Source organism: Prunus mume, linkage group LG2, assembly GCF_029339155.1.
Source record: "Prunus mume cultivar Tortuosa linkage group LG2, ASM2933915v1, whole genome shotgun sequence".
Lineage (NCBI taxonomy): Eukaryota > Viridiplantae > Streptophyta > Magnoliopsida > Rosales > Rosaceae > Prunus > Prunus mume.
The window spans coordinates 14,931,564-14,957,198 of record NC_142699.1 but is presented as its reverse complement, the minus strand read 5'-3'; the positions used below and the strand labels follow the sequence as shown (position 1 = coordinate 14,957,198).

Genomic DNA, 25,635 nt, shown 5'->3' with positions numbered 1-25,635 from the left:
ATTTAATAAATTACTCAATATATAATAATAAATTATTTTGTAATAAAAAATTAGTACAAATTAGCTTGTTTAGTTTTATATTTGTAATTAAGTAATATCTTAACGTTATTGAATTACTTTAATTAGTTTTTAGTTATTATTTCTTTAGTGAATAATTAGTATTTAAATATTTTAATTAATTTCATACTTTACTTAATAAATAGTATTTAATTTTTTAAAAAAAATCCTTCTATGTCTATCTCGACAAAATTCACCTAAACAAGTCAAAATTAGGTCCGGTTATGTTGTACTAACCTAAGATTAATATCAAAACTTTAATCATAAAGCCCATATCGAGTTACATGAATATCCAAGTCTAATCAAGTCCTAAGTATCCTATAGTAGGTTTAGGGTTTGGATTCGAAGCTTGCGAACGATTTTGGAACAAGCTGAGATGAGTTCGAAGACTAGTTTGGATGATATTTGTGCATAGTTAACTTACCAATTGAACGGAAAAATTGAATGGAAAAATCTGCAAAGGGATGTCTCTATTGATCACATGGGTCGTGACTGGTACAAGGTGGAGTTCTTCTTTGAGTAATAAAAGGCCACCTTCCAGGCGTTATTCTCTTCAAAAGCCCAAAGCCCAAAGCCCATTACCTTCCAGGCTACTCCCTCCAAGCCTCTCAACTCTGGGCAACAAGCAGCAAGAAAATTTAGCATCTGTGGTTTTTTTTTTGGGACGGGGGGGGTGGGCGGCAAAGTATGGTCAAAGTTTCAAATAAGTAGAAATCAAATAAATTTGATCCAGAAAGAAAGAAGAAAGAAAAAAAGAAAAAGATAAGCAGATAAGGAAGGTGTGTTAGCTGGCTAAAGGTTGGCTTGGCTAATGGCTACGTCAGCAAGCGCTTCAATTACAATTTGACTTTTTGACTCTCTGTTTTCTCTCTATCAGTTTCAGTTTCTTCTCCCACGGGCCACAGTGCTACACTCTCTTTTTCCCTTGGCAAATTAGGGTTTATTAGCAAAATATGGGTTCTTGGTGATCCTAGGAAGTTGAAGGAAGAAAAAGTGACATCTTTGGGTGGAGATCTGCTGCTTCTCTCTCTAGGGTAGAAAATTGAAATGAGCGCCTCCAGGTTCATAAAGTGCGTGACAGTCGGTGACGGTGCTGTCGGCAAAACCTGCATGCTGATTTCCTACACCAGCAACACCTTTCCTACGGTCAGTCCCATTTTCGTAAATTTACTGCCCTCCTTCTTCCCATTTAAGTACAATTGCTTATGTATTTTCATATGCTTTAGTTTTTGCTTCTTCCTCCGGTAACTTCGGGGGTAAAGTGACATAATTTCTATATTAGCTGCTCATTTGGCCAATAAAGCTTAATAATATTTCACCAAAGTCCAAACCTTGATTTAGGTCAAGAATGACATTAATTTTGCTTCATGAAATTGTATGCGCTCTTAATTCTTGTTAATTTTTGTTGACACATTATGGTGCATTGCTTTGTGTGTGGTGTTTAGGGTTCTTTTCTTTTAGAGTTGTGATCCTGCTACTTCATATAGGCGAACTTGGGTTGCATATCATTGACTTAGTGTGCCTTTGTTTTGTTTACTATCACGCACAACAGGACTACGTGCCGACTGTTTTCGACAATTTCAGTGCTAATGTTGTTGTGGATGGAAGCACTGTCAATTTAGCACTATGGGATACAGCTGGTGATTTTACTACTCCCCTTTTGAATATGTGGATTCATTTTCTTTGCTTTGTTTTTGTTTGCTTTTTTTGTTCTTTAGTTTGGGAATTGTATTAACAATTTTCTAACAGGGCAGGAGGATTACAATAGATTAAGGCCCTTGAGCTATCGAGGGGCAGATGTCTTTATCCTCGCTTTTTCTCTCATAAGCAAAGCCAGCTATGAAAACGTTGCAAAAAAGGTTCCAAATCTTCTTTATAAACATTTTATCTTTATTTGCAATGATCTTAAGCTTATGACGTCTTCATCATTGGTGTGTGGATAAGTTGTTTGAAATTTTGTTTTCCTTTTCAGTGGATTCCTGAACTGCAGCATTATGCACCCGGCGTTCCAATAATTCTGGTTGGAACAAAGCTTGGTAAGATCTTGTTTCAGCCCTTCTTGTATAATGCATTGGTATATTGTTCTGGTGCATGATAATTTTGCTATGTTTGTGCTGGTGTCTGGTCTGGTGCATTATGGTCCCTGTAACTTTTGGGACTGGCTATGGACTATACTTCTCATTTCTTCCATGTAAAGATCAGCATCAAGGTACAGCAGAGCTGTATTGCTCTGCTCTTGTTAGTCTTCTCATTTCTAAACTTCTTTTGGTGAGTGTGCATTGAATACTAGTTCTTAATTTGATATTTTATTCAATACTGCACTGTTATCAAGGTTGATCTTTTGTTTACTTAGTCCTGCAGCAATTGATCACTTTCTTTCCTGTTCTTGAGTCAACATTTCTTATCATTATTTGGAGCATTTATTACTATCATTTATTAGTTACTACTGAATTTTCTTACTCTTTTGATGAACGCGCTCAATTTTGTGATTTTCATTTGCAGATCTTCGGGATGATAAACAATTTTTTATTGACCATTCTGGTGCAGTTCCCATTAATACTGCTCAGGTAAAGACTACTGCTTCGCCCCCAAATCTGAATATTTTTTAAAGTTGGTCTACTGACCTTCGATTACTGTTTTTGCCTAAAGGGAGAGGAAATGAGGAAACTAATTGGAGCACCAGCATATATTGAGTGTAGCTCAAAAACACAACAGGTATGCATATTTTTCTTCTTCCCCTCTTCCTCAATTTTTCATGTGTATTCAACCCCCGTTATTGATGGGATTCATTGACAATTGTAATGGCAGAATGTGAAGGCTGTTTTTGATGCGGCCATTAAGGTTGTGCTCCAGCCGCCAAAGCAAAAGAAGAAAAAGAGAAAGGGACAAAAGGCTTGCTCCATATTGTGATAAGTAACAAGTAGATATGATGTGTTGACTGGCTGGCCTTTCTTCATCACTACCTCCTTTGTAGTTGAAGTCCTTTGAGGATGCAGCAAGCTGTGGTGTATGTATAGCATTCACTGACATTCTAGGGATTCATGTGATAGCATTAGATGGTTTGTTTAAGACATGTTTTCACGTAGCGTAACTCATGGTTAGCCTTGTTAACGCACGTACCTCTGTGTCTCTCTCATACATATACCAGAGGTGATGAAGATCCCTATTATGACAGATGTTATTGGTTCCAATGTATTCATAATTGTCATTCCTCATTTTAAATGTTTGATAATACAAAAGTTTGGCTATTTACAGGTTTTGCGTTATGGTTTATGTTCTTATCAGGTTGCGTAATGGAACTCCGAGTAATGGCATTTTGATTTGGTTAAACTTTTCCCCCGCAAACTCATGATTTTGGACCAAGTTTTTAGTGATATTTGAATCCCATAAAAAGAAATGTATACCTTTGCAATATTGCATTATCTCTTTACAAATAATATTAATGTCTGTATCACACAGCATAAGCCAAAAATATACAATAGTGGTCTTTATTAATTTAATACATCCCTCCGAAAAATGCCTATTCTTATCTTAGCTTGTAATCGAAAAGATTCTTATGCTTTACCTTTGGTTATAGGAAGTATACCACATAATAATAATAATGCTGCCTTTGAATTAATGAATCCCTCCACTCTTTTCTTGCTGTAGACTAACTAGTTCTTTATAGAGACTACCGGGTCTTCCAATCAGTTGCTCGTGGCTTCCCATTTCCACCACCCTACCATTTTGCAGCAGAGCAATTCTATTCGCATCCCGGATAGTTGACAATCTGTGTGCGACCAAAATTGTCGTTCGGCCTTCCATTAGCTTATCAAGAGCCTCTTGAACAAGCTTCTCAGACTCTGTGTCCAATGCACTTGTTGCTTCATCTAAAAGAAGAATCGATGGATCTTTCAATATTGCTCTAGCAATTGCCACCCTTTGTTTCTGTCCTCCTGATAACTGCACTCCTTTCTCCCCAACTTGAGTTTTGTACCCTTCAGGCATTCTACTTATGAAACTATCTGCATTTGCTGCTTTGGCAGCCCTTATCACCTCAACGTCGGATGCTTCCTCATTCCCATACTTGATATTCTCATAAACTGTCGTAGAGAACAATGCTGGCTCTTGCTGAACTAGACTTATCTTCTTCCTTAACGATTTCAAGTTTAAGCTTTTGATATCATATCCATCAATAACAACTGTTCCAGAAATGGGGTCATAAAATCTCATTACTAGTGCAATCACACTACTCTTCCCCGACCCGCTTGGGCCGACAACTGCAAGACTCTTTCCTGCCGAGACCCTTAAATTCAAATTGTCGAAAATGGTGATATCCGGCCTTGCAGGGTACCAGAAACTCACATTCCTAAATTCTATATCTCCTTTGACATCAGCGACAACATTTGATTTGGGAGCATTTGGATTTATGGCTGTTTCTCTTTTTAGTATTCTGAAAATTGAGCCAAGTGCTTGTGATCCCTTCACAATGTCTGGTGTGAGAGCTAGAGTTTCTGCTATTGACAGAGCGGTGATTATTAAGACCATAAAGGACTTCATGATGTCTCCAAAATTTGAGTCTTTATGCTTGATTAGTATTGATGCATACCAAAGGCCAAGTGCATAGGAACAGAATGCAAAAAACTGCGACAAACCATAGCAGAAACCTGATATGTGGCCTCTTATAACTGCTTGCTTGTTTGGCTGGTTTAGTTCTGAGGAGAATTGGATTGCTATCCGTTCTTCACAACCAAATGCAGCAACCGTACGGATATTGGCAATTGCTTCACGTGCCACAGCCGTTGCTTTAGAGTAGGCACGGTTATAGTCCCCTCCAAATCCCTTTAGAAACAGTTGCTGCAGATATAAAATCAAGAAAACCAACATATATTGGATTAAGGATAAAAAAAACAATTAGATGATTGAAACATATACATTATGCGCTTTAACATAATGGTGGTATGTGACTCTGACCTCAGCAATGGAAGCTCCAATAAGTAGTGGGAGAGAGGCAATGACAACAGCTGCAATACGCCAACTTAGGGTGAAGGCAATTACAAATGCAGTCGCTGTGAGTGCTAGATTCTGCACAATTGTTGATAGACGGTCAGCTAGAGCACTTCGCACTAATGTTGCATTTGCTGCTAAAATTGAGGTCAGTGCTCCAGTGTTATTCTCATCCAAATCAAACCAACCAACTTCGTTGGAAAGCATAGCTGCAGTTGAAACAAGAAAGATTTCTCAGATTTTCTTGATTTCGTAATGTAAATGATGTGAACAATGAATAAGTTGTTTTATTGCAATTGCAAGCGTGTCTCCATCTCTATTTGTAGGTTTATCATTCTTAAATTATACTAACCTATCATTTTGCACTTGAAATTGGAAATATAATTTGAGCTTTGAGCTTTGAGGTTTGAATGGTGAGTAGAAAAGAACCTGTGAACATTAATAAGCGAACACGAGTTGTGAGCCGCTCCCCCATCAATGTATAGAAATAGTGTTGCAGAAGATATATTGGAACAGTAGCAACGGCCACTCCAACAAATATGAGAGCTACCTTTTTAACCTCTTGTTTAATTTGAGAACCAGTGGGAGCATAAAACGCTGTCAATATATCAGTTATTAAAAGAGCAAAAAGAGGAGCTTCCATTCCGGCCAGAACTGCACCAACTGACCCGAGTATCGCATGGGGCCACTCAGGGGCATTTAGTTTTATTAATTCCCATATTGATGCAGAAGGAGCAGAGCTTGGATTCTGCTGTCTTATTTATTGGCTTAGCCTCCTGCTGATAGTTGTTCGTGGTTTCTCGAAAGCTAGAATCTCTTGAAGAATGGCCAGATGTTAACTTGGAATCTTTAACACGTTCCAATACCTGCAAGCTCACCAGATTTTCATACTCCCCTTTCTTGGATATCAATTCTGAATGGTTACCACTCTCAACAACCTGGCCATTCTTCAAGACAATGATTGTATCCACATCTCGGATAGTGGACAGCCGATGAGCAACAATGATTGTAGTTCGATGTGACATGATTTTGTTTAGTGCCTGCTGAACAATTTGTTCTGATTCTGCATCAAGAGCACTTGTGGCCTCATCTAAGAGTAATATTTTTGGGTTTCTCAGCACTGCTCTTGCAATAGCTATTCTCTGCTTTTGCCCTCCTGAAAGCTGAGTTCCTCCCTCTCCTGCCTGAATTCAATAATTGGTTATGGCTATCATAGACACTTCAATTTAATTAGTTAAGTATATATGGTTTCATATAATAACACAGTCGAGGAGATGATGATGATGTAATGGTGCACCTGAGTGTAGTAGCCATCTGGTAATCCTTGAATGAAAGAATGTGCATTTGCAGCTTTAGCAGCTTCTATGATTTGATCCATGTCCGCGTCTTCTTTACCAAACAGAATGTTACCAGCTATGGTGGTGGCAAACAATGCTGGCTCTTGGCTTACCAATCCCATCTGTTCTCGTAACCATTTTAATTGGAGAATTCCAACATCATGTCCATCCAACAGTATTTTACCTAGCAAAAGTTGGTTCATAAGCGATGCAAGATCTTTTAGTTAAAAATTGATTGTCCAAGAAGAAAACTAATGAATTTTATAATTAAGTCATGGTTTGGATTTAAAGAGATTAATTAAATAAACCTGAAACGGGGTTGTAGAATCGTTGGATCATGGATATAATAGTGCTCTTTCCAGAACCACTGGGACCAACAACAGCAAAGGTCTTGCCAGCGCCAATAGAAAAGCTCAGATTTTCTAACACCCTATTAGGTCGTGATGGATAGGCAAAACCAACCTCACAAAAGTCAATCTGCCCAGATACTTTTGGCAATACTATTCCATTGTCTGAGACCTTAGAGGAGTTAGAATCTGTCTCAATCATCTTCATGATATTGGCCGCAGCAGCTCGGCCTTTAGCAATGGCAGCAAGGTTTGGAGCAGCTTGACCAAGAGCACTAGAGAAGAAAAAAGTCTGCTTTTAATCAGGAAACAAAAAAAAAATACCAAACCAACAAAGGAATCCCATTACATATTTAGAGTGGACTTACAATCCACTAAAGATGACATTGATAATTGTTGTGAATGCTTTCCCTCCATTTGTGTCATGATGCCTTACAAGTATGCCAGCATACCAGAGAAGCAATGCCCAAGCACAAAACAACAGTCCATATGTAAAGCCTACACCAACTCCTTTTGCAAATCCACCCTTTTTACCCAATTTAAGGGCCTTATTAAGTGAATTTGAGTATGCTTCAATGGCTCTGTGCTCTCCCCCAAATGAGTACACAGTACGAATCTGCGAAATAACCTGGTCCATGCAAAATGTGAGAGAAAAATAAAAGGATGCATGGGTGGCCAGATTCATAAAATTCAGCCCCAAATTAAAGATTCTCAAATATATACATATATCATGCTTGAAATTACAAGAACTACCTAGCGTAGCAGAAGAAGATACACCAAGTACAGTTTACCTCTTCAGCAACTTTTCCGGCTTCAGCATAAGCAGCCTCACCCTTTTCTGATAAGGTAGACATGATTATTGTATAAGCTCCCCCGGCAATAGCTATCAATGGAACCACAGCCAAGGTCAGAAGCGTAAGCTGCCATACCGACGTAAACCCAATGCCAAACCCAACTATGAACTGTGAGAGGTAACGCAGAGCATGGCCTGTCTGCATTAAGATACAAGGAACAATGTTAACTAACTATGTCATCTATGTATCTTTAAGTACCCCCTTCTTCAGAAAATTTCACTACAGAATCAAGCATAGCATCATTTTCTTTTTTTCCCGCTAATTACCTTGTCACCTATTGCATCTTGTACTAGAATTGCATCACTTGAAATATGGAAAATAATATTGGTGTCTCTGGCTTCAGTGTCGAAAAAATTGATATCCTGTTTTAGAACTGACTGGAGATACTTCAACCGCAAACGAGCTGTCTGCCTCTCCCCGGTTCGCATCCAGAAAGCGACACCTGAAAATCAAAAAAAATGTCAACCAGGGCATTGATGCTCTGTTTAAAGTGAATAAAATTAAGAAAAGTAGTTGGTTGCTCGCTCTAAGAGATAACTTTGCCAGCAAGATGAGTTTGAAAACTGAAGTGATCAAGCATACCAATCCAGGCTGATGCAAAAAGAATGAGTCCAAGATACACCAAGTACAAAGCGTGCTGCATGCAAATATGAGAAGGAGCAAAAGTTAGATAATACAGTTGTCGACTGTAAATGAGAAGAGAACCAAAAGTAACACTAAAGATATAAACATACATATATGATATGCGAGATGACTGATAAATTTTAACAAAACAGAACATCATGGAAACTCATTTAACCTCCAAAATTCAACCATATTAGTGTCAGTGTGGGACGAAAAGGGTTATCAAATTCAAATGCTAGTCTGAAAATGAAATGTTTGATTTTACCTGGGAAACCCGGGAAGACAATTGTTGAGGATGCTTTGCCAGATGTCCCAGAGAATCAATCATACGACCAAACAAAACAAAGAACACAGGAAGCACAGCACCATGTATGCAGGCCCCGACACTTCCGAAAAGCATCAAGACAAAGTCCACTTTATCAGCAGCAGCAAAAAGGCCGACTAATGAAACACTGCGGTGCTTGCTTGAACTCATTGGTTGCTCCATTTTCGGAAGTGGGTTGCTGTCTCCGTCTGAAAGCTTATTGAAGACAAGCTCCACTTCTTCCATTTGTAGAAAAATGTACGTAGCCAAAGTTGCTGAGAACAGAAAGAGGGAGAGAGCGAACAATTGGAATTAGATGAGCCTAAAAGGAACAGGCCTAGGTGAGGTCGTGAAGTCTATTTCCCCCCAATTAATGCCAAAGCTATAACGTAGTTGGGCAGCAAGCCAACAAACAACTCGGCTACTTATTAACTGACTTTTGAATCTTTATTGCCGTCTTTTGTAGCCTTCACTTGAGCTGTTGTGTTGTGTGGAAAGAAATTCAATCCATAATTAAAAGACACCGTGGATCATATATCACCATGCCATTGCCAGATTGACAGAAGCTCCAAGGAATGAACATGGCCCTGCAGCCGCCGCCCAACCCACGTTTGGGAGAAAATAGCCACAGCCCGAAAAAAATAATTTATGAGCTTGTTTCTAAATTCTTATTTGGATTTTGAAATTTGGGCCTTCGTAAACTAATGAAGGTTCAACCAGCTAGCCCAAAACTGAAAAATCATACTAAATATTAAAATAAAAATAGGGCAATATTGGGATTTAGGAGACTCTCAGTCCCAGGTTTGAGAGTTTGATTCTGCTTTCAGACTTGATTTCATGTTAACCTGCATTTGCCAAATTCAGGGTCTCCAGAGATCTCCGGAAGAGAAATATCCTACACAGCCACGGCTGAGGTACGCCCAAAACTAACAAGTTCTTATGTCTTTCACAGTGGCTGCATTTGGTGGATACTACGTACTGATGTTGATTATGTAGTGATGCAAAAGAAGAAAGTTCATAATCACTTTAGACTTAATCTATGCATGCTTTTGTGTGTGTACCGGCACTCAGAGAGAGATGCCGATGCTTGGATTGAGTTGTCGGCATCACAGGAGCACCTAGGTATTACTCTATATGTGTCCTTGTTGCAGGATATTAGAAGGGAGCTAGGCATATCAATAATTCGTGAAGAAAAAGTGCAACTGCAAAAGGTAGCTATGCTTTTCAGTTTTCATTTAAGGTGAGCTAGCCTATGCTATTTGTTTGGGAATCTTCTTTTAATTTTTCCTCTTAAACAGACAGATGCCAAAACATTTGAAAAATGTGGCCACAATGAGTATGAGCAATTAGCATACATATTATTCCACACAGGTGTTTTTCTAATACTAATTAATTTTTCTTCTACGATTGTGGGAGCGATTTTCATCCCACGAGAATATTCGTCTAAGATTTCGTCTTCTTCTTTGTTGTCTCTTTCTCCCAGCAAAATAAATCGAAATAAGAAGACCATACCCGAGGGGTGTTTGCCAAAGCCCTCTGATGCCTAAGTTAGTTCAAGTGTTTGTAGAAAAATAATAGCTGACAAAAAAGGTAAATAGATGTATGTATTATGTGAACTGGGTGGCTAGAGCCGTGTGTGATGGCCGAAGCCTTGTGTGAGAAGGAGAGAGTTATGGCAGCTAGGGTTTTGGAGATAGAATTTCTACAGTATTTTGAGATAGAAGTTTAGACGTAGATTTAGAATTACCTCAAACCTTAGTGTACCGATGTATTTATAAGAGCCTCAGAGGCTAGGTTTCGGAAGAATAATTTCACAAATTGAAATGAATTATTCTTCCCCAATTTGGAGTCAATTGAATCAAATACTCCCAATTAAGCTAAATAATCTCTAAATTAAAGAAAATATTTGACCTAGAGTTTGGCTAAAATTCGGTTCCCACAACGATGATATGAGATCACTACCAAATGTAAATGCAAATTGTTTTCCTTGTGTTCTTTGCTTTCCGTTCCCTTCTCTTCACGCCATATTACTAAATGACAAGAACGCGCTTGCCAAAATGAAAGGAACTTGATATTTTTCAACTCTTTTGCAGCATGGTATGAAAACAGATTGCAACCAACCAGAAGTCAGAACAATTGTATAGGTTATATAACTTATAAATCAAAAACTAAAACCATTCTCTTAGTCATAAATTATATTATTACGAGATTGACCAACAAAACGAAAAACAAATTAAAAGAAAAAAAAAAACATCCTTGAAGTATTTTTTTTGTGCACCCAATCAAAAACACAGGTGGTGATCACAAATTTCCTCAAGGAGAAGGAAGGACAAGGGAGGAGAGGGATTTCATGATAATATCACCCAACCACGAAGCCTTTATTTACACAAAAGACACCAACCTACAAACAAACCATGGTCACCACCACCAAAACCACTACGTACTAAACCAAACAACAACTTCAGCCGTTCAGCGGAGACGTAACAGACGGCGGAGATTGTCCGTTGCTCCTGCGTCGATCCCCGCAGCTTCGGCGTTGCGACTGAGTCTTCGCTGCAGAGAAAACCTCGGGAGAGGCAAGCTACTCGGAGGTGGCGAGAGAGTGAAAATGGAACCTGAAAACTTATCCATATCTCCCACACCAACACCACCACCACTAAGATCCCTCATATTACCAATTGATGATGAAGATGAAGATGAAGATGATGATGATGATGTCATCAAAACCTTAGTAACATCTTTGGGAAGATCATTCGGGTCGGGTCCCAAACGGTTGGTGGAAGCAATGATCAAGCAGTCAGATATTTGCTTAGCTTCTTCTTTCTTGGAGGGCTTTGACTTTGGTTTCTTGGGTGTGAGAGATTGGCTTCTGGCGTTGTTGGCCTTTCTGGTGGGGGGAGGGCGAGAGAGGCCTCGGGTACGAGATGGGAGAGATGGCAGAGACTGGTGATGATGAGGAGGTCTGTTTGGAACCGGCAGAGGAAGGAGAGGTGGGTGTTGTTGCTGCTGCCTCTGTACTTGTTGAAGTTGCTGGTACCGATATTTATTGTAGAGAGAAGCTGGAGGGTTATATGAAAATGAGAGAGAAGGTGGAGGAGGAGCCTGCAAGAGACCTCCATGGATGTTGTAATTTATGGGAGCAAGATTTTCAGAGGATCTTGAGGTTGTTCTGATCATTTTAATCTGCTTGCAGGCAGAGATTGACTGGTCTGCAACAACAGCCTCCATAGCCAGATTGCAGCTTTTCTGATGTCTAATGAAGTGAATATATAACAAAAATGAAAGATAAAGATCAACAAAGCACGTAGAGAAAAAGCTGAAGATTTGCAATTTGAATGGAGAGAAGAAAAACTCTTTGATTTGCAAGATTTTTCTACATAAAGTTGGTAACAAGAAATTTAGACGTTTAAGTAAGTTAAAACTAGGAATTTTAATCTAGCACACGGATTAGAATTAGAGAGATAATGAGTAAATAAATCTTCTGATCCGGAGCGGATCTCAGAAACCCTGATTCAAAGGGTTGAATTATTTTGGTATACTTTGCGCTACCTTGACCTTGAGGAATATCTTGAACTTAGCTCTGTACGTCTTACCTCCTTTTTATAGAGGAAGGCTCCCAACGGCTACTTTATTCATTGTTTACTTTGTATTTTATTATTTTTATAAATATTTTAAGATTATAGATGTCATATTTGACAGACAACCGTTGCCTCTACCCTACCCCTCTTGGTCTACGAGAGAGAGACCAAGGATACTGTAGGGCGGCAACCGCCAGTTCGCGGTTCACCGTTGGATCGTGCAATTGGAAATAGCCGTTGGGGAGATTTTGGCCATTGATGTCGTCCTCGGGTTTCTCGTAATTGGGATGGGCAGATAGGGACTCGACGCATCCTAGCCACACACGTATTCAACTAGCTGGGTCCCAGCATTCTGTTATAATCATCCCCCCGACCTCATTTGCAGGGAAGGGAAGGAGAGTGATGGCAACTTTATTAAAATAGTGGCATTTCATCTCATTTAATTTGTATTTGTTTGTGGGGATGGGGAAACAATTGGCTGTGGTGGTACTAAATATACAATTTAATTTGGTACGTATTTGATATTATATATATATATATATATCAAACGATGAATGCATACCACATTTATATAAATATTATGTACCTGTCTTTTTTCTAATAAAGATGGGATTCACATTTATTCGTAATGTGATATACAACAAAATATGGTATGACTAGTATTTTTGATATCAAAATATGAGATTGATCTCATGATACTACTACATACGTGGCATCTTTTCAGCCACTGCTGACAAATAAAAATCTTCCGATGAATGACTCTGCGGGCGGGAGCAATTGGCACGTTGTTGTCGTGATTGAATTACAACCTGTATATATACAATACAGACGCAGCCAGATTCAATTCTTACCACGCCTGCAGGCACCGAAAGTTGTATAGTTTGGTTTGTCAAATGACTCAAATGTCAATTAATTACATTTCCACGGCACAGTCAGTGAGCGTGACAAAGACTTAGCCGCCATGCACGACCAACATTGCGTTAATATTCATGCATATGCATATATATATATTTTGTCTGGCAAACAAGTTTCTATTTATGGGAGTCTTCTTCCGAACGAATATAACGATTTTTAACACCAGGCCCAGTCGTTGGCTTACACGAGTAGATTATATAGATCGCTACCCTAGCCTTGATGCATGCTTTTTTCATCAAGATATTGGGTAAAGAAAACAGAAAATAATAAGGAGAAATGAAAAATAAAGCAGCAAGCAATGTCGACGTTAGCCCTTTGCCTTGAGTGGCAAAAGGAATGAGTGTACCCTTCCTTCCTTGAGAAAGAAAAGAAAAACGTGTGGTGTGTGTGACAATATGTCCATGGGATGGGACATGATAATTATTATTTTTACTTCAAGTTTCTTTTATTTCATTACATATTTACCTACCCTTGAACCCTTCACCTATGTCTGTCAAATATGATTCATTCATGTTACTTGAAAACCAGACATACCACGACACGAGGACGAGGGATACATAAAAACAGTCTAATTAAAACTGCAGAATACTTGTTTTCTTCTACACGCAACGCAACGCAACGCAACGCATGCATCAAACTCCAACTTTCGAAAGCATATCTTTTGGTGCTTCCCCTACACTACCTCCCATCCCATGCCAAGGTCTGCAGGTACGTAAAAGGGCTTCTAGAAAAATAATTAAATCTAATTTTTAATAAAATTAATGGACACATACATGATATACGTAATTCTGAATTATATGAAGCGTGTCTCACGCATTCAGATATTGGTGGTGACGTGAGCTGTTACCATGCACCCCACCGACCATTGAGATATAACAATTAAATTAGGCTAATTAATAAGCACTTGTTCCTCAGTGCTCTCTTCTCTCTGCTCTCTTCTCTCTGCCATACATTTTGTTGATATATATATATATATATATATTCATTCGAACCAGATAATCTAGTAGCATGGTTTGATCATTACTTGTCATTTCAAATAATTATATATATATATATATATATATATATATTCATTCGAACCAGTAATAGTAGCATTGTACTTGTCATTTATTATATATATATATATATATATATATGTCTAGTTTAGGCGGCCTTCTATTCTAGCCATTAGTGGTATATCAACATTGACATTGTCACATGCTCCTTGCTTAGACACCATCCCAATTGATGTGATTAAAGAAAAAGGTCTGATAATGATAATAAAGTAAAATATATTTGTTGCTGAGTCATGACATAAAGGCCCATCATCATCTACAAATAATATATATATATATGTCACAAACAATGAAAAGGTCGGTGTCTTAAAAAAAGATGAATCGTGAACTGATAAATAAAGTAATTTTACCTCCTTTTTATAGATTGGATCCAGATCATGTTCCTTCCATTCCACCTCCCCCATTTTTAAATACGAATTTTTATCAAGAGAGTTTCACTAAAACACTCAAAATGAAGGTTGCTAAAAAGTTGACGTTTCGTGGGCATGTCTAAATTTGTATTTTATCAATTCATTCATGTACCCTATACAATGATGGGGAGCTTCTACAATGAGAAGTTAAAGTGAAGAGTTAAAGTGAGGAGATCGATGACCGTTAAAACATTTAAAATATTTAAGTCTCGTGATTTCTTTACATTTGTTGATGGTGAGATTTGACCTCCTCAAATAACCTCCTCACTTTAAAGCCCTCATTATAGTCTTTCCGTACAATGATGTCGTTTACTATATTTTTGGGCCATCTTAATCGAGTCTACTAGTTTTTATATGGTTGGGCTCCTTGGGCCGACTATTTTTTACAGTTGGGTTTTGTTTTGTTTTCAGCTAATTCGTACTTGGGCTTATATCTGGGCTCATTGCACGACTTGTCATTTGCTTCAAAGAAGGAAAAAACACCAATCATCATTCAACGCTGAGCCCCTAGCCTCCTCCAACCCCCAACAGCAAAAAGAAACCCTAGAACGCTGCCAATCTTTATGGAATTCTTGGTACAGGCCAAGTCATGTACTTCGATTTTGCCACCGCATCAGATTAAATTGACTTAAGCAAGGTTGCAAGTTTGGTTATGTTCGTAATTAGATCTTGACACTGTAGCACAACGATGAGAGAACAACCATTTGGGTTTTTAAATTTTTGAAACTTTTAGATTTGAAGCTAGTCCTTCTATCATAGCCTTTTTTTCTTCTTCTTTCAATTTCATTGACAATCCATGTCAATAGGAATAAAGCAAAAAGGGTCGTAAATCTCAACCTTGTTTGTTTCTGGTGGAACCTTCCTGTTCTTAGAATTAAAAAGATGAATTTAAACCAATTTGTTTATGATAATAAGTCCTTGGGTTTTTCAGAAGGGAACCTTTTATGGAGGTTGAATTTTTAAGGTTTTACAGAAGTGCAGGGGAGGAAGGAGAGGAATCGTTGGGTGTTTCTGATTTTTGTTTTTATTGGTGAAATTCTTTTTGTTCAAAAAATTTATATATATATATATATTCTGGGGCATGAAGAGTTGTACCATGTTATATAATTCATGATGGATTTATGTTCTAGTTTGTTTGAGATTACCTCATAATGATACCGTCTTACATAAATTAACGATTTGATTATTATATATGGTGTTGGATTGGATGGAGACGTGTAGCATGGTGGTGGTACATGATGTTGATGCGCTTGCAAATAGGGTTGCCATCAAAAGCGACAGTTAATTCGAGAGGTTAAGATCATACCCTAATTATATTAGTTACCAATATGATAGCACCACCAAATACCAATATCCATACCCAAACTGATAACGGATAGAGACTTGTAAATTTGATTTTTTCTTTTAATATAAAAAAAGGAAAAATAAAATATTTATTGTCTATCATGGTTGAAAACTTGAATTCGATGTTTTAAGAAATATACTCTTTGTTTTTCTTTTTTTGGTTTTGGACTAGACCGTCCAGAATGTGATTTGAATAAGTTCTCCTAAAAAGTGGTAATGCACCCCTTCTTTTGTTGCCTCATAAAATCTAAAGGAAAAATTGGGGGTCGGGGACCACTCTTTCTACTATATCCCTTTTTTTTTACCTCTCTCGACCCCTTTCATTTCCTCTCATTTCCTTTAGATAATTTGTTTTTTCCTTTTTTTGTTTTATTTTGTGATGTAAAAACAGTCGTCATGAAATATCGTTGTCATCATAATATAGTTGTCGTCTTTTTGGCCCATGTATGCAAGGATTTAGCTCCAGTTGTTAGCTTTCGATATATATTTGGAGCTACGAAGCAGAGATGATGTCGGGTTGGGTCGAGTCGGATTTAGCTGGTGCGGCATTATGGGTTAAGTCGATATGATGTTATAGTTCTCTTTAGGTTGTTTGAGAGTATGTGGAGCGGTGGTCTTGTATCTTAGTTTGTTTGAGTCTAATAATTTCCATAACTATTTAAGAGTTTGATGTGGTTTGATTTTTTGTTTAGGATATTTTCTTTTCTTTTGACTTTTGACTTTCGATACTGATTTGCAATTTCTGTCGTTGTGCGACAAATCTTTATTGCTAATTTGAATACATATGCATCTTATTGTTGATTCAGAGATTTTCATTTTTATGAAAATACTTGATGGAGTAAATAATATAGGTGTAACTCCTAATTTGACCAAAAAAATATGAAAGGGTTGCAGTCGGCCAAGAGGTCCTTTTCAATGGGCTTTTCTTCAATGGACATTGATTTAGTAGAATAATATTTTTCTTATTGTTTTAGGGTTTGTTTGTACTTCAAGTAATTATAAGCATTTACTTTACACTCATGGTGTGTTTACTAATCAGGAATTAGAATTCTCATCAAGAATTGAATTCTACCTATGGAGGATTCATGCGTTTACTTCACATTAAGGAATTGAAAAGTAAGTGGGCCCCACGCAAAATTAGGAATTGAATTTATGATTTTAGATAAATTCAATTTTTGGGTGGAATGTGATATTCTAATTCCTAAAGAACTAATCTATTATAAATTCATTTTTTTTACCCATTATATCCTCACAAAATTTTCAAACTTCCAAAATTGCCATATACTTTAACCTAATAACGATGACATTTTAAGTAATTAGTATCACGCCTACCCCATTCCATATGGTTTAGTAAACAATTTCAATAGGAATCCGAAATCTAATTCTCCTCAATCAACTTCTCATCAACTTAATTTATCATCAATTTAATTCATTATAATCCAATTACGGAATTAGTAAATATGCCATCAAAGTGCTAGGTTCCATTCTCATATAGCTTGTATGAAGAAAAAAATACATGGTTATATAATTATTCACAACAAAACTAACTGTTCCTCATTATAATATTGAAAAATACAGCCTATAAAAAAACGAAGAATATACTGGCGGTAAGGACTACATTAGATTCTTACCCAATGTCTATTCTTTTGGTGTCGGCAAATCTAGGAGTCAAATTTTGATGCAAAAAAAGTCAACTTGGGAACGGATAAGATGGAAGGCAAGTACTATATAACCGTAATTGTAATAATGTAAATAAAAAAAAGAATTAAAAGGCGAAAAAAGTAATAAAAATAGCAAGAAGCCAAAAGCCCAAAATAGAAAGCAGTCATTATCTGCCTTTTAGATATTTTTATTAATTCACTAATTTAAAATTTCCCCACGATCGCGTAACGTTGTAACCGGAAACGGGCCCTGTCTTTATTGTGAAACAAATGATATTGAAATTGGACACAGAGAGAGTAGATGAGACATCAGAGCGCTCCAAAGAAGCACTTAGGCGTTACCGACAATTGAGAGAATTGAACCCCACGCCAGCGGTTGTGTGTGTGGATCAAGTGAAAGATTTCTCCCCAAGAATAAATGCACCTCCTTTAATGCTTTTTCAGATAAGGATTGTCGTCTTACCACTCCAAGCGGCTAACCATGTTTTTTCTTTGTCCTACACTCACACCCTCAAACATGATGAGTTTAAGAATTCACAGCAATTCAGACATGTGATCTGATGCGATCATTTTCTTCAATTACAGTCTCTCTGTTTTTCCTCTCCTAGTCGTAGAGTTGTAGTTCGAGAGGCGTTTTTACTCGGACTCCATTTTTACCATCTTTTTTCTTGTATATTTCTGAGAGATTTCGGCTGGTCTGAGACTCTGAGGGCAGATTAAAGATGGGCATTCTGAGTTCGATTTTGGGGTTTTGCGGTTTTGGATTTGGAACTTCAATTGGGCTTGTGATCGGGTATTACCTCTTCATCTACTTCCAGCCAACTGACGTCAAGGTCGGCTCTATCTTCCTTTCTTCTTCTTCAATTTCCTTCCTCTTCATTGCTAATTCTGGTTTTGTTTGGTTAAATTGTCCCCCTTTCTGTATTTCCGTGCTTCTACTGCTGCATAGACAACGAAAACATGTCAATTTTTATGTTTTAAAACCAAGTTTGAGCTTATGTGTAATGCTGTATATCGAAAAAAAAAACCCTACTTATTAAGTTGCATTTTCCCTATTATATCTAATTGCTAATGATTTGAATCCCCTATTATATCTAATTGCTAATGATATTGAATCTAGGATCCTGGTATTCGTCCTTTGGTTGAGCAAGATTCAAATACTTTGCAACGGCTGCTTCCGGAGATACCCATGTGGGTTAAAAATCCAGACTATGATCGTGTATGTTAATCTTTGAAATTTTAGTTTCCCACATTGATATATTGTGTTCCAAATGTCACAAGAAGCTTATCATAGTTTTGTTTATGTGAAGGTTGACTGGCTTAATAAATTTATTGAGCTTATGTGGCCTTACCTGGACAAGGTATGCATACCTGTTATAACAGTTTTCGGATATTCTTTTGGGGTGTTTCTACTCAGTCTTTTGTGTTGAGTGTTAATGGTACAATTTTTCAGGCAATTTGCAAAACTGCAAGGACCATAGCAAAGCCCATTATTGCTGAGCAAATTCCAAAATACAAAATTGATTCCGTTGAGTTTGAAGCACTTTCCTTGGGCTCCTTACCACCAACTTTTCAAGGTCTCTCTCTCTCTCTCTCTCTTACACACACACACACAACTGTACAACTGCATTGCGTTTTCGTGATCCCATCCCTCAGTTATATGCTTCTTGTCACCTTTTTTTCGGTTGTTGTTCCTTTTGATTTAGCAGATTGTGAACAGGATGATATCCACCTTAAATTTTCTGTCTGGCTTATTTGGGACTTTTGTTCTGTTTTCCCCTGCTATGCAAGTCTACTGCGGACTACTTATTCTTGGTTTTCATTATATGCCAGGAATAAAAGTCTATATCACTGGTGAGAAGGAATTGATAATGGAACTATCAATGAAGTGGGCAGGCAATCCAAACATCCTTGTTGCAGTTAAAGCATTTGGGTTGAGAGCCACAGTTCAGGTGTGTGCCATTAAAGAATTAGTATATTTTAAAGTCTACATCTAGACACACGCTCCTTACACAGGCACACACATGAATCAATAGTTACAATACAAGTACTGAGTAGAGAGTTATTGCTGGTTTCAAAGTTTGAATGGAGCATTGATTCTTTGGATTTGTCGTAGGTGGTTGATTTGCAAGTGTTTGCTTCTCCACGTATCACCATGAAGCCTTTGGTTCCAGCATTTCCTTGTTTTTCAAAAATTTTTGTGTCTCTAATGGAGAAGGTATGGTTCTGATTCCATTTTCATATTGCTAACATGCTTGATGATTGTTTTACGAATTACAGCAGTTAGTTAGTTGGTAGTTGGGGACATGGTATATTTATATAACTAAATATGCAACATTCTGGGGTTTGGTAGTCTGGTACCTATCATTTCTAGTCGGAAATGTGTAATATTTTCAAAACAGCATTATTTTCCAAATTTTGATTCCATATGGCCTCAATTTAATTGAAATTGAGAAGTGGTATATATTTATATTTCTGACTTTAGAGATTTCTACTGGGGTTTTGGATGTGGAAGATCATACCCTCCAGAATTATATTTCTGTTGTGTTATCTATAATGTGGCATATATCCCGTCTCCTTACTTTGATTTTGTTTTGGTTTTTATTTTCCCTTCTCAGCTATCTCATTATGATTTTGCAGCCACATGTTGACTTTGGATTAAAACTACTTGGCGCAGATGCTATGTCTATTCCTGGCCTATATAGGTTTGTCCAGGTAAATTTTTTAACTTTTACAGAGGTTAAGCTGTGATTTGATTGGTGTTTGCATCATATATGTCCATGTTTGTAAGTCGAAAGATGATTAGTATTTATGTTATATCAAGTTATCACTTCTTGCAATAAAAAACAAGATGCATTGATTACTTTTTCATGGAATATCTTACTTTAAACTTGGTTTTCTTATTGCGTCTTGCTTACTTCTGTGTTCAAAATCCTGTTTGATTCCGCAGGAGCTTATTAAAGATCAAGTGGCAAACATGTACCTATGGCCCAAAGCCCTAGAAGTACCAATCATGGATCCTACAATGTAAGTGTGTGATGGTTTAATTTCGACTAAATGTGTAAAGTCGTTTGTTGTGACTTAATAATTTTGTTTATTTCTGTCAGGGCTATGAGGAAACCTGTTGGAGTTCTCCATGTAAAAGTTATAAAGGCAATAAAGCTTAGAAAGAAAGATTTATTAGGAGCAGCAGATCCTTATTTGAAACTCAAGCTCACTGAGGACAAGCTTCCTTCAAAGAAAACAGCTGTGAAACACAACAATTTGAACCCAGAATGGAATCAAGAGTTTAATTGGGTTGTCAGAGACCCAGGGACTCAAGCATTAGAGGTTGTAGTTTATGATTGGGAAAAGGTATGGTTATTTGTTTGGACTTGTGAAAGGAAGTAGACACATTTTCCATAGCCTGGTATTTTTTTAACGCGATTATTTATTTTTCCACGATGGATAGAAACCTGCATAAGCGAGAAGCCCAGAGTGTACCTTTAGATTTTAAGTAGTATTTTCTACCTTTTCCTCCTTATATTTATCATAATGTGGGTTTCATTTTCCTTAGATTGGCAAACACGACAAAATGGGTATGAATGTCATTCCGCTAAAGGATCTTACACCCGATGAGCCTAAAGTTGTGACTGTTGACATACTGAAAAACATGGACGCAAATGATGCTCAAAATGAGAAGTTACGTGGACAGCTTGTTATGGAACTGATCTATAAACCCTTTAAGGAGGATGAGATGCCTAAAGATGATGAAGATCCAAATGCCATACAAAAGGCTCCTGAAGGAACACCTGCAGGTGGTGGGGTGCTTGTAGTTTTAGTCCATGAAGCTGAAGATGTGGAAGGAAAGCACCACACTAACCCACAAGTGCGAATACTCTTCAGAGGAGAGGAGAGAAGAACCAAGGTATATAAGTCTGATGTTGCTGTCCTTGTCTTTTTTGTTGTATCTCCTGTTCTTGTTTATAGTTGTTGTATGCTAAAGAAGCATAGAGAGGAAAGGAGGCATCATATTCCTATATGAAAACTTAATTTGTTGTGGCCCAACTTTTTACAGGTTCACTTCTGCATTCCTAGCTTGTCGAAAAATGAGAAGAAATAGTTAAATCCTGCATTCGATATACATAGTATCACTTTGTTGATGTTCATGCATGTGTATTAGTTAATACAAAGTTTGGATGATAGATGAAACTGCTATGGATATGTATTGGGTTTCCCTCCGACCCACTGTGATGCTGATACAATACGAAAAGATTGAATGCCGTTCATTTTATTTGATTTTGCTACTGTCATTTTGTATATGAACTGACAGTTTCATTGGGTACTGACACAGATGATCAAGAAAAATCGTGATCCAAGATGGGATGAGGAGTTTCAGTTTATGTTAGACGAACCACCTAAAAGCGATAGGCTTCATGTTGAAGTAATTAGCATCTCCTCAAGGATGGGCCTGTTGCATCCCAAGGTACACATTGCAGCCACCATAAAGATCACTTCATCCCTTAAAACACTGCTGCAACAAATTCATCCTATATGTGGTATTTAAAATAACCATCTTGGTGTTTTTCTTGCAATCAGGAAACTCTTGGATATGTGGATATAAACTTGGCGGATGTTGTTAGCAATAGAAGAATCAATGAAAAATACCATCTGATTGACTCAAAGAATGGACGGGTTCAAATTGAGCTGCAGTGGAGAACATCTTAGGTGATTGCAGTAGAGATTGGGTAGAAATGGGTTAAAACCTGTCCAAGTTTTCTAGTTTTGTTTGCTTTCAAGTTCGTTGTACAAGTGATATATGTTGCCAGAGTAGACAGTTTGTCTTTAGTTCGAAGAAGAATTTATTGTAAATTCCAGATTCGTTCAGATCATCTCCTGTGCGTTTATGTGATGCTTCGTATCGATTTCACCATTTTACCCCTGCTATTGACTTCACCCTGCCAGACAATTTAAATTATATTAATGGGTATATTTCATTTCAATAATTTCATGCTTCCTAGGGACGAAAAGAATAGATGATTGATTTTGATTCTGTGTTGCCTTTGCCTTCTCGAGTTAGGAATATTAATGCGTAACACAATATAATCCCTTTCTTTTCTACTATTTTATTATTTCCTTGGCCAAGTAAATCTGCTGGGTTGGGCAACACAAAAGCTTTGGTTGTATCCCAGTTCACTTGGGTGCCAGAAATAAAAAGGCCCCATTAAAGTTGATCAATTGTGATGAAATGGTACAGCTCAAAATTGTTCAGACCCACACTGCAACCCTTTTTGTCTATAGGAAATTAGGGGCCGTGAATTGAAATATAGCCCGAGACTGAACGGTGGATGTGACCCTTTGCCGACTTTATACTCTATTTGATTGAACACTGAACACTGGACACTGGACACTGGTTCACTTGGGTGAGAATGATTCATCATCACCATCATTTGCAATGTTGAAAAGTTGTTCTTTGAATGACGGGAGGGCAAATCATCTGCTGCCCCTCCCTATCATCCCATTCTATCAACTCCGCGTATAATTCGAATCGAAATGAAAGAGAAGTGTGTCGTCTTTACCAAAATAAGTAAAAGTAGGCCATCATTGTTATTCATAGGTGGCTTCCCTACCTTCCCCTCCCCTCCCATGCCATCTCATCTCATCTCAAGGCTGAACTGAAACCTCCTGATGAATGACAACGATGATGTTATTTTATTTTATTTTTGAATATATGCGATGGTCTAAATTAGAACATACAAAGTAAGGGGTGTATATAAGAGTGTATATTAAATATACATCTCGAATCACCTGAATCGTCTCCAATAGAGAGATGTAAATGGATGTAAATATATATCATTACCATGGGAATGTAAAATAAAATGTATATTTATATCTATTTTTACATCCCTTACAGGCAGGATCCATCAGATGAAAGAGAAGAAAAATAAAGAAAAATTAATATAAAAGACTGGGACCCACAGCTACACTCCCAAATTTACACTTCATTGGAGCAAAAAACATATTTACACCTCTAGATGTGTAAAAGGATGTAAAAGTGACTTTACACTCCGAATTTACACTCATCTACTGTGGATGCTTTTACTAAAAAAAGAAGAATCTCACATACACACTATCAAATTATCATAAAAGTTTGAATATGAGACCACTAATATGTAATTAATATATAACTATACCCAATTGTGAATAAGCATAATTGATTTGAAACGAATAAAAGAAATCCATTGTTTAAAGTAATTAAACATCAGTCACCAATGAAATACCCAAATTCCCATTCTGAAATTATTATAACTTTGATTGCTCCACTGTTGACCGTGAATTTTGCAGCAAAGAAGAGACAAATTTGAAGCTTCCTTTGGACCCCAAGCCGAGCATGTGCGTTTGTATGGACCTCTGTGGACTCACTCAAACACGCGCCAATGCTTGAAATGCAAGATGAGTCTTTTCACCCTTTAGCTAGGGCTTTTTAGCTAGTGCTAGACTTTTAGGCTCAACTTGTTCCAGGAGAAGTCTGACTTGAAATTCAATCCTCATTCATTCGTGCTGTGGTGGGGTTCCCTTGTACCAAAGCCAACCATGCTTCCATTCTTTTGGGTCCCAAACGAAACCAACCTTCCATGATTTTACCTTTTCATGCTCTTAAAAATTACAAGTATAAAGGATAGAGCGTAGCACCTTGTTTGAGGAACAAATTAAATCTGTAAAGAAAGATGAATATCAGACTAAAATAATCATCACCACCCAGCAGCTTAAACTATGCCTGCACTTGGCAAATTTGACTTCTTCCAAGTATCAAGTACCCCAAAACTAAAAAGCTGCATTTTAAAGGAGGAAAGAAAATTCTCCTCCTTTTCGTTTTTCTTTGATAAAACTAATAGCTATTATTATGGTTTTAAAATCAATAGCCGTCTTTATTCTCCAACACTCTCACAGTGACTGAGAGAGAATATGAATCTGTTCTCCAATCCATCCAAGTTCCAACCAGCCAACCAATCTAGTGGAGAAAACTAGGCTTGGAGGAAAACACGAAAGAATCAATGCTTTGTCTCTGTTGTGACAATTTGTGCGGCCATGGAATCAGATCCTCCCCCCAATTCCCAAGTAATATACTTGAACCACTTGAACCAGAATCATCACTTTCATATTTAGCATATAAATGATCAAAAAGAGCTCCATATCCACAAAAGCCAACTTTCTTATAAAGTCGTCAAACAAGTATACTATTTTAACCAAAGTCGTCTACAACACAACACAATGGTGTTTCACTTGACACTATAATTCATAACTCACATCCACAAGATTAATAAGTGGTCAAATTACCATGCATGGCCCATCCATGACACAAGGATCCATATCGGTGAAAGAGGCTAAAGAAAGGACAGATAAATGAAGGACAGAGAGGAAGAGTGGACTTTTTAGCTCACAGCCAAATGGAGTCAGAGGGAAATTTGACCGTCTGGGAAAAGACACACACACTCTTTACTCTGGGCCCAGCTTTGCCCCAAGCCCATTCAGATCCTTCCTCCCTCACTTTTCAGAAAGGCAGCATCCGCATCCACCTTTGTTTCTCAACACTGGCCCAAAAAAAAAGACACATTTATATCACTAAAATCCAAAAGGCTGGCTAGCTAGCTAATAGCCACGCAACAAAAATGTATTTAAAACATAGCGGACATATTATTGATTCATCACTATCATAGACCATGAAACATAGAATCTAAAACTTCTTAAAAAACAAGGATTATAAAACTTAAACTGGGATTAGTCAGTAAGTAAGTAAGGAGGAAGAAATTATATCACGTCAAAGTAAAACTGGTGAAGCTGACACGGGAGGGCAGGGACGAGAAGAGACATCTCTGCCTCTGCCAGCAGCAATATTATCAAGTATCTGTCATTGAGACGACCACCCCATCACGCCGTCAAAACACACATATCCCATTGAGAGAGGAAAAAGTACAACCCATTAACGCCGTCAATCTCAACGTCCACTACAGTCTGCCCTGTACCTGTACTACCAATATACAAGGCGCGCCCTAGTCCACACACAGACTTAACCATCCGTCTAGCACCGTGAACTGAGTAGGGTACTGTGGGGCCCGCAACCCAAACTGCCCGGTCTTACTGGACAGACCCCTATAGCTAATGCTTGCCATAGGACATGAAATC

The 25,635-nt window shown here is 37.7% G+C and overlaps 4 protein-coding genes across 5 annotated transcripts; 2 read left to right on the top strand and 2 right to left on the bottom strand.

Annotated features, from left to right (window-relative positions):
- The first annotated feature begins 879 nt into the window (after positions 1-879).
- LOC103321227 (rac-like GTP-binding protein 5) lies at positions 880-3,309 on the top strand. Of its 2 annotated transcripts, XR_016124073.1 has the most exons (8): positions 880-1,203; positions 1,610-1,697; positions 1,807-1,916; positions 2,030-2,093; positions 2,255-2,325; positions 2,560-2,624; positions 2,707-2,772; positions 2,866-3,309. XR_016124073.1 is itself a non-coding variant. In XM_008223015.3 (7 exons), the coding sequence occupies exons 1-7, from the start codon at positions 1,105-1,107 to the stop codon at positions 2,965-2,967; spliced, it is 594 nt and encodes a 197-aa protein (XP_008221237.1). In that variant the 5' UTR covers positions 880-1,104; the 3' UTR covers positions 2,968-3,309. The 2 variants fall into 2 exon arrangements, 1 of the variants encoding a protein (XP_008221237.1); XM_008223015.3 differs by lacking the exon at positions 2,255-2,325.
- Positions 3,310-3,421: 112 nt separating this feature from the next.
- Positions 3,422-8,831, bottom strand: LOC103321381 (ABC transporter B family member 13-like). Its single transcript, XM_089045799.1, is given in 11 exon segments — positions 3,422-4,893; positions 5,011-5,252; positions 5,473-5,789; positions 5,791-6,227; positions 6,341-6,564; positions 6,689-7,002; positions 7,096-7,355; positions 7,519-7,719; positions 7,848-8,023; positions 8,164-8,218; positions 8,471-8,831. Coding segments are annotated over 11 exon segments (3,732 nt in total). The 5' UTR covers positions 8,756-8,831; the 3' UTR covers positions 3,422-3,672.
- A 2,024-nt stretch (positions 8,832-10,855) lies between these two features.
- LOC103321228 (uncharacterized) lies at positions 10,856-11,942 on the bottom strand. The gene has a single exon (XM_008223016.3). The coding sequence runs from the start codon at positions 11,735-11,737 to the stop codon at positions 10,979-10,981; it is 759 nt and encodes a 252-aa protein (XP_008221238.2). The 5' UTR covers positions 11,738-11,942; the 3' UTR covers positions 10,856-10,978.
- A 5,791-nt stretch (positions 11,943-17,733) lies between these two features.
- On the top strand, positions 17,734-22,389 carry SYTB (Calcium-dependent lipid-binding (CaLB domain) family protein). Its single transcript, XM_008223017.2, has 12 exons — positions 17,734-18,305; positions 18,593-18,691; positions 18,783-18,833; positions 18,926-19,049; positions 19,306-19,424; positions 19,589-19,690; positions 20,113-20,187; positions 20,423-20,499; positions 20,580-20,826; positions 21,029-21,379; positions 21,806-21,937; positions 22,051-22,389. Exons 1-12 carry the CDS (start codon positions 18,195-18,197, stop codon positions 22,177-22,179), a joined length of 1,617 nt encoding a protein of 538 aa, XP_008221239.2. The 5' UTR covers positions 17,734-18,194; the 3' UTR covers positions 22,180-22,389.
- The last annotated feature ends 3,246 nt before the right edge of the window (positions 22,390-25,635 follow it).